Source organism: Silurus meridionalis, chromosome 22, assembly GCF_014805685.1.
Source record: "Silurus meridionalis isolate SWU-2019-XX chromosome 22, ASM1480568v1, whole genome shotgun sequence".
Classification (NCBI taxonomy): Eukaryota; Metazoa; Chordata; class Actinopteri; order Siluriformes; family Siluridae; genus Silurus; species Silurus meridionalis.
This window is the reverse complement of record NC_060905.1, coordinates 11,442,210-11,456,291: the sequence shown is the minus strand read 5'-3', so window position 1 is coordinate 11,456,291 and position 14,082 is coordinate 11,442,210. Positions and strand designations below refer to the sequence as shown.

The 14,082-nt window shown below is 37.5% G+C and overlaps 2 protein-coding genes across 2 annotated transcripts; both read right to left on the bottom strand.

Annotated features, from left to right (window-relative positions):
* Positions 1 to 320: 320 nt before the first annotated feature.
* Positions 321 to 7,111, bottom strand: vps45 (vacuolar protein sorting 45 homolog). Its single transcript, XM_046835561.1, has 15 exons — positions 6,849 to 7,111; positions 6,482 to 6,616; positions 5,924 to 5,984; positions 5,762 to 5,841; positions 5,580 to 5,648; positions 5,232 to 5,369; positions 4,670 to 4,780; positions 4,225 to 4,359; positions 3,910 to 4,023; positions 3,535 to 3,702; positions 2,967 to 3,125; positions 2,719 to 2,826; positions 2,378 to 2,499; positions 1,606 to 1,737; positions 321 to 1,075 (listed from the first exon to the last, which is right to left on the bottom strand). Exons 1-15 carry the CDS (start codon positions 6,939 to 6,941, stop codon positions 985 to 987), a joined length of 1,716 nt encoding a protein of 571 aa, XP_046691517.1. The 5' UTR covers positions 6,942 to 7,111; the 3' UTR covers positions 321 to 984.
* Positions 7,112 to 7,390: 279 nt separating this feature from the next.
* Positions 7,391 to 11,152, bottom strand: zgc:153441 (retinol-DH_like_SDR_c domain-containing protein). The gene is made up of 7 exons (XM_046834783.1): positions 10,980 to 11,152; positions 10,451 to 10,585; positions 10,147 to 10,338; positions 8,932 to 9,093; positions 8,625 to 8,744; positions 8,290 to 8,494; positions 7,391 to 7,970 (listed from the first exon to the last, which is right to left on the bottom strand). The coding sequence occupies exons 1-7, from the start codon at positions 11,071 to 11,073 to the stop codon at positions 7,865 to 7,867; spliced, it is 1,014 nt and encodes a 337-aa protein (XP_046690739.1). The 5' UTR covers positions 11,074 to 11,152; the 3' UTR covers positions 7,391 to 7,864.
* Between the last annotated feature and the right edge of the window lie 2,930 nt (positions 11,153 to 14,082).

Below are 14,082 nucleotides of genomic sequence, written 5' to 3'. Positions count from 1 at the left end.
TTTTCCACATCAGTGATCGATCATGTGTTTCATACAAATCAAAGTAAATTTAAATAAGCAGTTGTGATCACATCACTAAAGCTTATTGGTGGCTGAGAAAGTTTAATAGTCAAAAGAATAACTATGTAGAACTGAGGAAAAAACGTTAGGACCATGGCATAATTAAAGACACAGATGTATTTTTTTGCCCCCCATGATGTTTGATTTGACCTTAATGATTTTAGACACTGTGCTGCTGCCAAATGAATGTGAATAAATTGCATACATGAGCAGGTATTCTTATTAAATTGGACAATGAAAGTACACAGCCGTTACACCACTACAGAAATGAGCCATTTAATCATTTACAACAGCTTTACATTTGCATACAGTTATCTTTTTTTTAAAAGTAGTTAAGGTCCAGTTTTGTCTCAGAAGAGAAAATATGTATCTCTGTACACATGGGTATAGATGGGAAACAATGTAAAAATGTACAATATATTTCTGTATACATAGGTAAAATGTACTGAGTTACACAAACACTGAAACAGGCGGTTGTGATAAATCCTCTCATCATTCTTTATCTGCAGACAGTCCAATAAAAGACAATATATGCCTCAAATTTGAGTCTTCACTGGAAGAACATGGTTACTACCTTATTTACATACAGCAGATCAGACACAATATACAAGATGCACAGTTCAAGTTGGCCAGATTGTGTTCTTATTGTTATAGTGTTGTCATAAGCAGTCATAATGATCACATTAATAAACATCACACATTTTAAGTATACAAATCAATTTCTCTTGTTTTGGACACAAGATAATTTTAAGTCATTTAACTCACAATATGGTATATATTCAGGACAATGGAAAGAGGAATGTCTACAATGACTGGTATGGATACAGGAAAGTAGATTTGAGCTCTGAGCGCGTGCACACACACACACACACACTCACACACAACACTGCTATTATATTAATGTGAAAACTACTGATTCAGTGTTCAGTGCCTGGTTGGTGGACGCCCAGCTCCATGTGAACCCCTGGCTTCCCCATGACTCAAGCCAGCTGCTAAAGTGACCTCTTCCAGGAAGCTGTGGAGGATCAAGAAAAAACATGATCACGTTTTTCACAGTCAAATCAGGACCTACATGAATATATTAATAAGTGTCCTTGAAGATTTATCATAGTCCTGCTATAATGTACAGCCAAATATGTAATATATATGTCTAGTAAACTCAATCCTGCCACATATCTGAACATTTATTTCTTGCCCTCATAAAATAGTCTTGTATCTCGGGGATGATATCTCAACAAAAGTCTCAGATGATGTATATAAAATAGCACAAATCTAAAGAAAAATCTCAACAGCCAAACCAAATACAACAGTATTGTTACAGTAGTGTAAAGTCTTGTTACTTTGTTACCATGCAGTCTGTCTAAACTGTATGCTGTAACACCCAAAAATGAACATGAATTCAGTGACGTCCCTCATCTATTTACATGCCAAACTAAGATACAAAAAAGATTGTCCCTAATCTAAACAGTCTGTGTAGCTAAGTTACAAGTTAACTGTTTCCCAATAAACATCTGTATATACATGGATCCATACGTGTACACCAACCTTTTGGTGTTGTGGATGGCTGTTCCTCCAAGCACGATGCGAACCCCTGGCATGGTGCGGTTCAAGTTGTACACGGTCAGTGCTTCCTCGTACGTGGCTCCTCCAATGATAAAGACAATGATGTCCTGCGGCCTGAATTGGAAGGAAAGACTGTGAGACATACAGTAACTACACCAGTTATATTCATAAATGCATACGAGTTAAATAAATACTTTGTAAAAGTAGGTCATTTCATAAAAGTATTAAGGCCCCTTTTTTGCACATACATGCAGAATATTATAATTAACTGAAAGCTGCAGCTCACCATATCCCCAGAGGATGTACAGTCGCTAACAAATAACTATGCAGCTGAAAGCATGACAATACGCCAGATTAAGGTTTTCAACTACAAGGTCGTTAAAAAAATATGGAAAGTTGGGAGGTAGTGCTAACTGTCCATCTTCTAATGTCATTAAACTAAATATTAAGATATATCAAATACTATCACTGCTAAATATTTTATCTGTCAGAACTCTGTAATAGCGACAATGCTGTGGTTACAATAGTGGAATATGTGAAACATATAGTGCTAATACAACTTTTAATTGTAACATGCAGGCGGGTTATTTATTATTATTATTTAAGTTAAGACTCAAATGAAACAGATTAGAGATGTGCGACATACTAGAAAGAATCTACGAAGATATGACGGATCTGCTGCTACAAAGAACAGTGGCTTAACGTTTTTTTTTTATTGTGAATGTATGTAGGTGAATATGTGCTGTATATAAACCTGTCCCGCAGAGAACTTGGCCCGAGGTAGGGAAACTGACTGTCCTTCAAACGGCCTTTAATTAGTTGATCCAGCGTGTCATGAAGCAGAGGCTGGTGCTGGGTATAGACATTCTCAACACCCTACACACACACACACACACACACACACACACACACACACACACACACACACACACACACACAATTGCATATTTTTATGAGTAGGAGTTGAAGTTTAACGCACAAATATATACAGACTACCATAAATCACAAGTTTACACAATTATTCGAGACTCAATCAGCAATTATGCCTAAAATGAGTTAAGAATGCCTACTGGAATTTAGTAATTAATCATGTACTTTGAGTCCTTTGAAAAACTGTTTGGTGATGGCCACAGCATCTGTAGGAGTAATGAGATCACTTCCTCTGACCCGTTTGCCTCCGTAGTCAATCACGGCTTGTACCATCTGTTGTGTGGGAAGAAAAGTTGAACTAGAATAAGCATGACTCAATTTAACAAACACCAGCCTTATTTACTAACGAGATCGCTGTTGCACTGTAACAAGCACAGCAATCTCGCAAGACACTACATTTTATAAGCCATCACCTTGCGGTACTTTTCAGACACCCCTTTCCTGTGAAGCTCTTCCATAAGATTGGGCAGGATGCTGCTGCTGTGTCGCTCATAGCGCAGAGCATATAACATCACCAGACGCACTGCATCAAGCTCTGACACACGTGGGTTCTGCAGCATCCGTCGCACATTCTGCAGAAAAAGATAATAACTGAAGTAAAGATGACTAAATTCAGGTCGTCAAGTTTATTTCTATAGCGCTTTTCACAACAGACATTGTCTCAAAGTAGCTTTACAGAATTTAACAGTTTAGGTGAACAATGTGTATTTATCCCTGATGAGCAGCCATGGCGACAGTGGCAAGGAAAAACTCCCTTAGATGTTATGAGGAAGAAACCTTGAGAGGAACCAGACTCAAAAAGGGAACCCATTCTCATTGACAAACAAAAAAATAAAACTCAAAAGAATGTTGTGTTTATGGCGTTGTGCTCTTAAACACCTTTCCTGTACTTCAGAGAAAACAGTCCAAATAAAGCTGTGTGTTTTCACTTCAGCTTTTACTGTGAGGAATGTGTTAATGAGTGTTAGGTGTGCAAGGTACCTGCTGGGCGTTAGAGTGATCATTCTGGCATGCAAGCTCCTGCTCCACCTCAGACACCTCCATTAACTGCCTCTCACTGACTAGACGAGACAACTCGCCCACCACCGTCACATGTTTGGAAACCGTGCCTGACATCTTCTTAAACTGTGGGTAATTATCCACAAAAGCCTGCAGAGAAAGGGTTGAGGGAGATGTACAATTTTGACATGGGAAATTCTTCAAGTACTTCCTAACTAAGCAAACATGTATGTGTGGGTGGAGACAGAAATAGACAAAAGTGAAGACCACTGACTGTCAGTCAGTCATCACAGAATCATCACATCGGTTAGTTGATATAATTCCTATGAATCGAGGAATTCATAAACTGGACTTCACCTTCATATCAGCAATGGACTCTAGTTTCTGTTGGTCCTTTGGCTTTTTCTTCTGAAAGTCCTCCATCAGGTTTTTAATGTTTGTTCCAATTTCACCAAAGTTCAGGTACAAGTTCTGTTTTAGAAAAAGAGCAACAAAAAGGGACAGTTTATACCTCATTCTATGACATCTTTCTAGACCACGATTATTAAAAAGGATTCAATTAAGATTAAGTGAGTTTAATTCATTTTAATCTTCATTACATATACAGCTGGTTCCAAAAAGTCCACAATTTTGATGCATTCAGTTCCAAGCATTTATTTTTGTGATACTCACATTAGCATAGAATTCATCATTCTCGGCAGACAGCACCACCTCTCTCAGGTCTTTATTTATGCCAGGCACTCGGGACAGATCTATTCGGTTGTTGTTTAGACCAAGCAGCTCATGAACCATTGCCTGATATGTCCACTAGAGGGGGGAAAAGAACAGACCAGTCACTCCAATGTCAATTACTGCATTGAATTATTGCACCATGAAATACAAAATATTAGTTTGTAAACGGAAGAGAGGAAATAATGAATGTGCCCTGTTTCTCTAGGAAGGCAGTTTCATTAATAAAACTATGAAGCATTTAATATAAGCAGCACCAATCTGAACATTGGTCTCTACTGCCCTCCAGTGGCCATAGCCAGTAACTAAGAACTAAGCATACTGCACTCATCTAAAAAACTAAGATTTTAGAATATGACCTGAAGAAAATCATGAGTTAAACTTTTACCTGGTTAAGGAGGGGTGTGATCGCATCATCACTTCTGTCCAGGATCAGCAGAAGAGGAGGCACTTCGGTTTTCCTGAAGTCAAACAGTTCATACTCCTTGCTGATTATTTGCTACAGGATAGAAAAAAACAAATGTAAAATACATCATTTCAACAGTAATCATGTACACCTTAAATATATAATGCAAATACAATTAGATTTGATTATGAATTATTAGATTATGAAATATCCTGCAATTTATAATTCATGAATAAGCAATAAAGCGTTATGAAGTAATAAATCACATTGTCGGCCACTGGCAAAAGAAAAACACACTACATCAATGAGTTTCCCTGTAAATGATAAAACACCAATATATTTTCAAAAACACCCCCTCTCCCTGCACATAGGACATTTAATTTTAACTGGATAGCAACTGGATTAAAAACAAACAAAAGATTTACCAACAACCGAGCAATTACTCCAAGTTCCTCTAAAATTACCCAACATACAAATGTTAAAAAATGTCAGCCTATAAAGTATTTTTGTCTTGGAGTGATGTGTATTCGAACATACATCATACCTTTACACTTTCAGCCAGTCTCTTTGCCATGTCAGAGGAAAGCTGGTAACGAATCATGGGACACTTCTTTAAAGCCAACAGCACAGAGGTCAAACCTTGAGTGACACGTGGAAGGACACTGGAATCCCAACTGCGACCCTGAGCCAAATCACATAACATACCTTATAAATCAAAATTAGTGCAGAACTGAGAATCAAGGACAAAATTATGTCATTAAATTAGCATTATAAAATATATATCCATAATTATCTGGAAATTATTCACTAAAATTTACAAAGGTCAATATTTTCTTTCCATATTAATGTAAATTAGGTAAACAATGACAGTGAAATAGCCTGTTTCTCATACCCTGGACACTCCTTGCAGATTGAGGGAGAAAAGATGAGGATTCACAGCGATGAAGTCTCCATAAAACTCCTACAAAATCAGTTTATTACAGTGATCTGTTAATCAGAACTAATAAGGTGATATAATACAAATGTAAATGATTATCACCACAAATTCAGTCAGGCAGACACAAACTTGCTGACCTGCACCTCTGCCACAACCTCCTGTTCATCAGCTTCTGCCAGGGCCTTCACTTCACTCTTACTGATGACATTGCTGAAAACTAGACAAAAAGTCATAGTGGTGTGAGAGCAGAATACAGAATTGGAAACGTGGGCAATTTCCATGTCAGCTTAATTACTCACAGATAAAGTATACGCTGTATTTGGGACGCCGCAGCTCCTGAATAAGATTCTCCACATTTTCCTAAATGCATAACGTAAAAGAAAAAGCGATTAAAAAAAATGTGTAATCATCATGACAATCTGCTATTTCAAGTAAACACTAGAGAAGTTTGTTTGGAAAGATCAGATTTTGTAAGAGTGCCCAAAAAGTATTGCCCTCATAGGTTCCATGTTTTGACTGCTTTTCTCGTTCACTTTTGCCACCATGCAGTCTACTCAATACACTGCCTACTTCATCTATCTAATCTGCAGTGTGCTCTTTTTTACATAAGAATATGTAGTGTCATATATTTTGTTAAAGTTACACCGTCTTCAATGCTAAAATGAACACTTTCAGAGCCTATAGATGAGGATCCATTAGCGTTCTCACTGCAAATGCCCATGAAACCTTGAGAATAGACTGCATTGCAACTATTCCACACAGTGTTCTCCAGAAACCCAGACTTATACCACTATTGTGTACTTTGAAAGATGTTAATCTTTCCCTATAATTAATAACCTGACTTAAAGCACAGGCACCTTGGTTGGTCTGAGGAAGCAGATGGCCTTCAGATGTTTCATGCTGTCACGGTTCTGGGAGTCTATCCGCTCAAACAGGTAGACCTCCTTCTGCAGGATCTCAGATTGTGTGTAGACCATACTCACAATGCTGGTCTGTGGTTAGAAGATGAAAGCAGAGTGGAAATATACAGGGATTCCTAATTACTGTCTTAATTCCTTAATATTAAGCAGTTATGTCATGCAAGACATGAATTGTCACTATGTACTTGTGTATTATATGTAGTCAGTAACAACAGTATTGAGATATATATATATATATATATATATATATATATATATATATATATATATATACAGGTCATATTGTGCTGGAACATTTACATACCGTTTCTTTATCCATGAGCAGAACCTTCATTCCTGGTCCGCTGCTTTCTATCATCTTAGTGACATACTGTTTAACAGCTAAAGTCACGTTCATTTTGTCAACAGTGTCCTTCCTCGTGCCTATTTACCCAAATAACTTTCTGAATCTTCAGTCTTTGTAAATGTACAAGCTGTTAATATATACCGCGAATTTTGTTGACAATGGAGGAAAAACTCAGTGTATCGCCCGTCAGAGCGGATTACTTCCGGTTTATACAACGAGCTCTTAAGATGATCTGAGACCTGTTATTAGAGCGACCAGAATAAACGGTTCTGGAAATTTCTTAACGTCTCTTCTGATCTGTGGTCAGGTCACAGGCAAGCGGAAAACTACCCCACAATGCAACGCGCCACCAGAGCACAGAGTAATTTAAACGCCATATTGGCATGGTATCAGAGCGATTACTAGGGGTCCAGGCACCATTTCTAAGTCTTACAAAATATATACATTATGATCCAAAAGCTTTTAATTTGGACACAACAAAATGAAACTGAATCATGAAATAAAAGTCATATTTTATTTATTTTTTTTTTATTCTATGCGTGTCAGAAACAGAGAATTGCAAAGAATTATTACATACATGTGCAGAAACAATACATGCTGATGAATAGATAATGCGAATATAATAATGACTTTTTTTTCATTTTTAACTCCTCAACCTACAGATATAACTAATACAGTGGATTATTAGACGGTATATTGATCAATAACACCTGGATTTACTTATTATAAGATCCATACTATAGAGAAAATAATAGTAATGTATGTAGTTAAGACAATACTGAGTACAGACCAGGTGGGATGTCCTGGAAGATTAATTAAATATCAACAAAAAAATCGAAAAATCTGATGAAAATCAAAAACAGAAAATCAATATCTTTAAGAAAAAACAAACCAGTGTTAAGAACGCAACAGAAATATAAAGCAGGCATATGGTGGTGATGGAGGATCACTGTTTCTTCAGATCCTGGCAGATGTTAGTCGCATTCTTTGTAGCCTACCATTTGAGAACTAACATCCCAAAGTCTGACAGAAGCAAGGTCATCTTTAGCCTCCAGTGCTGGCTCCTTCAGCTGACAGTCACTTAAATAAACAATAATCCTTTCACTGTTGTAACAATAACTTTATTATTGATATTATTATATTTACATATATTTGTTAGACAAAAACTCATCTTTTTACTACTATTAGCAATTAACTCAAATTTTTGAATGCATGTACACATTATATATGATATAAGATTATTTAAATGCAATATAAAGTGTTTGATCATCTTGGTCCTTTGAATAAATAGCATTGGATGAAAATCATAATACAATTATTTTATATATTGTACATTATACCAATTTTGAATATCATACTATCATAAACTGTGGAATGCAGAACATAATCATAAACTCACCTAAAGTAGCAGCCACTATAGTTTTCCAGTCCCTCTGTAACAGCGCAGTAAATAGAAGTCTGAGCTCCCTGCTTAGGGCTCTTCATCAGGAGAACAGAAGGAATTAATAAAAGGATGCTCAGCACAGGGTGTCGCATCTGTACATACCGGCCTAATTCAGTGTGAATCACTCCAGGGTGCAGTGCATATGATGTTACTCCAGAACCTGAACAGGAAAAACACAAGCCAAACAAATTATATACCAATTAAATGAGTCAACGTTGAAATACTACATGAATTTGTTGAGGCTTATTTAAAATGCATTATAGAATATGCAGGGGACATTGTGTTTAAACCTTTGGTCCGACGTGCTAGTTCTCTGGTGAAGAGAATGTTCGCAAGTTTGCTCTGTCTGTAGCTAACCAAGGAATCATATGGTGTCTTGGTGAAGTTAAGATCATTAAAGTGGATCTTTCCTGTAGGATAAAAAATTATTACATTAATTATATCATTTAAACATACATAATTTAAAATAGAGGGTTGTTACATTTTTTTAAACAGATAAAATGAATGTTATTTTAAAGTAAATTTCAATAAGAAATATTTTTTTTCAAAAAAGAGTAGAGAAGTAAATGTAGGCTCTGTGTAACAGCTAAGACCTACCCCCTTTATGAGCAATGCTGGACACGTTGACAACGCGGCTAGGGGCAGATGTCTTCAGCATGTCCAGAAGCAAAACGGTCAGAAGGAAATGGCCCAAATGATTGACAGCAAACTGAGTTTCATGCCCATCCACTGTTAGACTGTGGGGACACATCATCACTCCTAATAGAAAATGATAACAGTGCATATGTATGCATATATATGTACAAAAAAGTCTCACAGCATTTTGTGATATAATCGCGAAAATTAATCTATTGATTCGAGTTCATGGACATGAATTTCCCACTTTTTTCGTGTCACTCAGCACGACTGTCTCCGTCAGGGTCCGTCTCCATAGCAACGAGGCTTGGGATCATGGGTAATGCTGTCAGAAATGTCAAATGTAATCTTTTTTTCCCATTTTTATCAGAGAATAAGGCAGAAAATATAGGGTTAGGGTTACGGTTACTGTTATACTGTAATAAATGTGTGTGTCTCTAATTAACACAGTCTCCTTAATTATCTGAGGGAATATATTTACTATATTTTTAGTGCTTGAAGATTACAAAAAAATCTATAACAAATAAAAAAATAATAATACAGAGTTTGTGGTACCCATTTCCATTAAGAATAATGTGGCAGAGACACCAAAAATACTTCCTCTTGAAATACATTACATTGAAAGTCGTGCTCAGTTACATGAAAAAATAAGGAATTTATTGTCCATGAACACAAGTAATTACATTCATATTCATGACTATGTCACGAAATGCCATAAGACTGGGCTCATATGTATGCATGTTTGTGTGTAATTACATAATGTAATGAATGACTAGTTTTGTACTCACTCATGTATATTTGTATTCTAATAGTCTTAATAACTATTAATCATTCTCATAATTGAATAAGTTTATAATATCCATCCAAGATTATATATGTGCAAAATTTAATTTACAAACAGTAATTGTTTATTGACTGTCATAGTTTTGACACATAAAGTCTCACTTCATTATCAAATAACAGCCATGAATTATTCAATAGCTACAGTGAAATTATGATATAAAGTAACATGGTATAAAATTACAAAAAAAAGAAATACAGGTGTGGAGATTAAGGGGTTAAGGAACCCATAATGAAACATTCGCTCTTGTAAATTGCACACACTATAAGATTTCCTTTTTTATTATTCATGATGATACAAACATATTTCAGTATACAATAACTGAATGGTCTCACCAGCATTGTTAATAAGTATGTCCAATCTTTCTTCAGTGGCGATGTATTCCTGTGCAAACTGTCGTACTGAGAAGAATGAAGCCAAGTCCAAATGCCGTACAACCACGTTGCCATTTCCTGTGGAGCAGCGTATCTCCTCTGCAGCTTTCTCTGCTCTTGAGAGGTCTCGACAAGCCATCACGACACGTGCTCCTAAAGGCCATCAGAGACCTGAGTTTCTCTCTCATATAAACTGTACTTCCTAACTGTCTTGATGGAAAAATAATGATTGTATGGCTGTAAAAGTGGTTAGATATGTGTTTACCTCGCTTAGCCATATCCTGAGCTGTCTCTTTTCCGATCCCAGTGTTGGCACCAGTGATGACAACAGTCCTGCCATCTAATCGCACACAGCTGTAGCAAACCCTACCCGCAATCCACTTTCTCAGCACAGCCAGACCTATGTAACAAATAATATGATTGCACATTTTCTTATGACTTGATGTGGCAGTTGCTGCTTGCATAAAATACATCTTGGGGTAGCACCATTACTTTACAGAGTAAAATTATTAACTCAATTTCAATAAAAGTTTACTGGGCAACTCCTTGCACACTGAGTCACAAGGTCTATGTGGAACTATTTCTCTAAAGCTGCCACACCAGATTAGCACTAATAATCTCCTAAAAATGCAATCTTTCCTTGAGAATTAAATAAACCCCTAAAGTCAACAGTAAATAAATACTTTTATAGAGTCTAAATTGTTTATGATCATTTTATAGATCTCTTCCTATGTACTGTACCTTCAACACACCAACAAATCATATGTGATATGAGAATAAGTTTTATAACTTACTAATAACCGTAGCTGCAGTTATAGCCCCATATTTGATTAGATGATTAAAATTCATTTCCTCCCACAGCTGAGAAACCGAGGCATATAGATTCATGTGATATGCAAAAAGGAGCTCTCTATGTTCCCAACCAGCAGAATTACTTTCCCGAATCTCGTCTGCTCATTACATGTGCTTTGCAAATTGTATTATTACAACCTTGTACAGAGTGTAAATATGTCTAAGCACCTCCCACGTGGGCAGGGTTAAGGTTTTATAAGCGGATTAGACTGAGATCATGTTAGGCGACACAGCTCATGGTCACGCTAGACAAAACAGTAGAGAACATAAAAATACTGCTGAAAATCTAATCTCTCTAATATATAATCAGGTTCTGATAAGGCACATATACTGCATACATTCTTGCAAAATATATTGTTACGTATTATTTACATTATTAGATATACCTACTTTGTATCTGACTGGCCATTTAATCACTTTCCCATTCATGCTCACATTGTATTATACAATTAATATGTAATAGTAATTTTTGTGTTATGTGGAATATAATATTTTACATTGCACAAATAATATCTGACCAATAAACGTGGATTCATAAGTATAGATTGAACAACCAATTTATTTGGAACATTTTAATAAATGTTCACTCGTGCAATTATCTAAACAGCAAATCATATGATACCAGTGCAACTCATATGATCCAGCTACAGTTCAAAAGATAGACAGTGGAAACTAATAAAATAAGTCTCAACAATGGTTTTAGAGTCTTAAACTGTCCAATTTTGGTGAGCCTGTGCTCAGTGTAACCTTTGATTCCTGTTATTGGCTGACAGGTTATCATGTAATTGTGGGGAAGTAAATTCAAGTCCAAAAATCAACACTATTTATGCAGCAGGATAGCAGAATGATGTCCTCAGCTGAGCAGTATGGCAGAGTTGGAGCAAGAATACAGAGGGACATCCATGACAAGGCCTGGATTAGTATTGGTGTCTTCCGTACTGCTAGGAGACATCCTCATCAGGACTGGAAAGGCTAACTGATGTTCTCCAAAGAAGACGGCTGCACAGAAGTGTTCTCAGCAGGACGTTTCTTTATAGTATGGAGAAACTGTGTGGCATCCTCAGTAGGACCAGAAGCCTGAGTGACATTCTCCAATGAGCAAGAGGCAATGTGATGACTAAAGTTGGGGAGGCGTTGTGTTGTTATTCCAATCAGGACAAAAGCACTCTTCCTGTACACCTCTTTGAGGCAGAAGTGGATGTCAGTCCTCCTGTTCATGCATGCACTCAAACACAAACTGCAAACAGAAATCACTCATATTGTTTCCTTGACATGCCACATGAGTATTAGAGTCAATGCACAATTGATATGTGCTTAGTTGTAAAGAACAGACATCTTAATTTCTTCAGAAATCCATTGCTTAATCTTTATGAAAACAGATGGTTTTAGATGGATTTACAAATGTATATAGAAAACTTATTTATGATAATATGCTCAAAAGTCATAAGGAGAAAGAGGTTGGCAAAACAGAATTGGGATTGACAGAGTGATGAGAAAAGTAGGCAGGAGTACAAGGAGATGCGGCAGCAGGTAAAGAGGGATGTGGCGAAAGCCAAGGAAAAGGCATATGAGGAGCTGCATGTGAAGTTGGACACTAAGGAATGAGAAAAGGGTTTTTACTGATTGGCCAGGCAGAGAGACCGAGCTAGGAGGGATGTGCTGCAAGTTAGAGCAATAGAGGATGGAGATGGAAATGTGTTGACTGGTAAGGAGAGTGTGTTGAGAAGATGAAGGGAGTATTTTGAGCAGCTGAGAAAAAGGAAAATGAGAGAGAGAGAGAGAGAGAGAGAGAGAGAGAGAGAGAGAAGGTTGGATAGTGTGGAAATGGTGAAGAAGGAAGTGGATAGGATTAGTAAGAAGGAAGTGAGAGCAGCGATAAAGAGGATGAAGAGTGAAAGTTGGTTGGACCAGATGACATACCGATGGAAGCATGGAGATGTTTAGGAGAGATGATTTTTAATCAGGTTGTTTAAGAAGATTTCGGAAGGTGAGAGGATGCCTAAGGAATGGAGAAGGAGTGTGCTGGTACCGATCTTTAAGAATAAGGGAGATGTGCAGACCTGCAGTAACTACAGAGCAATAAAGTTGATGAGTCACACCATGAAGTTATGGGACAGAGTAGTGAAAGCCAGGCTGAGAAAAGAGGTGACCATCTGTGAGCAACAGTATGGTTTCATGCCGAGGAAGAGCACCACAAACACATAATTTGCTTTAAAAATGTTGATGGGGAAGTATAGAGAAGGTCAGGAGTAGCTGCATTGTGTGTTTGTGGATTTAGAAAAAGTGTACGACAGGGTGCCTAGAGAGAAGTTGTGGTATTTGTATGAGGTAGTCAGGTGTGTCAGAGAAGTATGTGAGGGTGGTGCAGGACATGTATAAGGACAGTGCGACAGCATTGAAGTGTGCAGTAGGAATAACAGACTGGTTCAAGGTGAAGGTTAGACTGCATCAAGGATCGGCTTTAAGCCCTTTCCTGCTTGCAGTGGTTATATACAGGTTGACGGATGAGGTCAGACAGGAGTCTCTGTGGACTATGATGTTTGCAGATGATATTGTGATTTGTGGTGAGAGTAGGAAGCAGGTGGAAAAGAGCCTGGAGAGGTGGAGGTATGCGCTGGAGAGAAGGGAAATCAAAGTCAATAGGAGTAATACAGAGTACATGTGTGAATAAGAGGGAGGGCAGTGGGGTGGTACGGTTGCAGGGAGAAGAGGTGGTGAAGGTAGAGTAGAGAGGCAAAGTAATGGAGAGTGAGTTAGAGAAGTGAAGAAAAGCGTGCAGGCAGGGTGGAGTGGGTAGAGAAGAGTGGCAGGAGTGATTTGTGATAGAAGAGTGTCTGCAAGAGTGAAAGGGAAAGTTTATAGGGCTGTGGTGAGACCTGTGATGTTGTATGGTTTAGAGACAGTGGCATTGAGTAAAAGACAGGAGGTGAAGCTGGAGGTAGCAGAGCTGAAGATGTTGAGGTTTTCATTGGAAGTGATGAGGATGGACAGGATTAGAAACTAGTTTATTAGAAGGACAGCGCATGTAGGACGTTTTGGAGACAA

Excerpts from the sequence above, each read along its gene's own strand:
- zgc:153441 (XM_046834783.1), bottom strand. The coding sequence starts at position 11,073 with ATGAATCTATATGCCTCGGTTTCTCAGCTGTGGGAGGAAATGAATTTT. Across the intron at positions 8,745-8,931 it reads CAGCATTGCTCATAAAGGGG|GAAAGATCCACTTTAATGAT; the intron begins GTAGGTCTTAGC and ends TTTATCCTACAG. Across the intron at positions 7,971-8,289 it reads TATAGTGGCTGCTACTTTAG|TGACTGTCAGCTGAAGGAGC; the intron begins GTGAGTTTATGA and ends TGTTTATTTAAG.
- vps45 (XM_046835561.1), bottom strand. The coding sequence starts at position 6,941 with ATGAACGTGACTTTAGCTGTTAAACAGTATGTCACTAAGATGATAGAA. Across the intron at positions 5,842-5,923 it reads ATACAGCGTATACTTTATCT|TTTTCAGCAATGTCATCAGT; the intron begins GTGAGTAATTAA and ends CTTTTTGTCTAG. Across the intron at positions 5,370-5,579 it reads ATCTGCAAGGAGTGTCCAGG|GGTCGCAGTTGGGATTCCAG; the intron begins GTATGAGAAACA and ends GATTTGGCTCAG.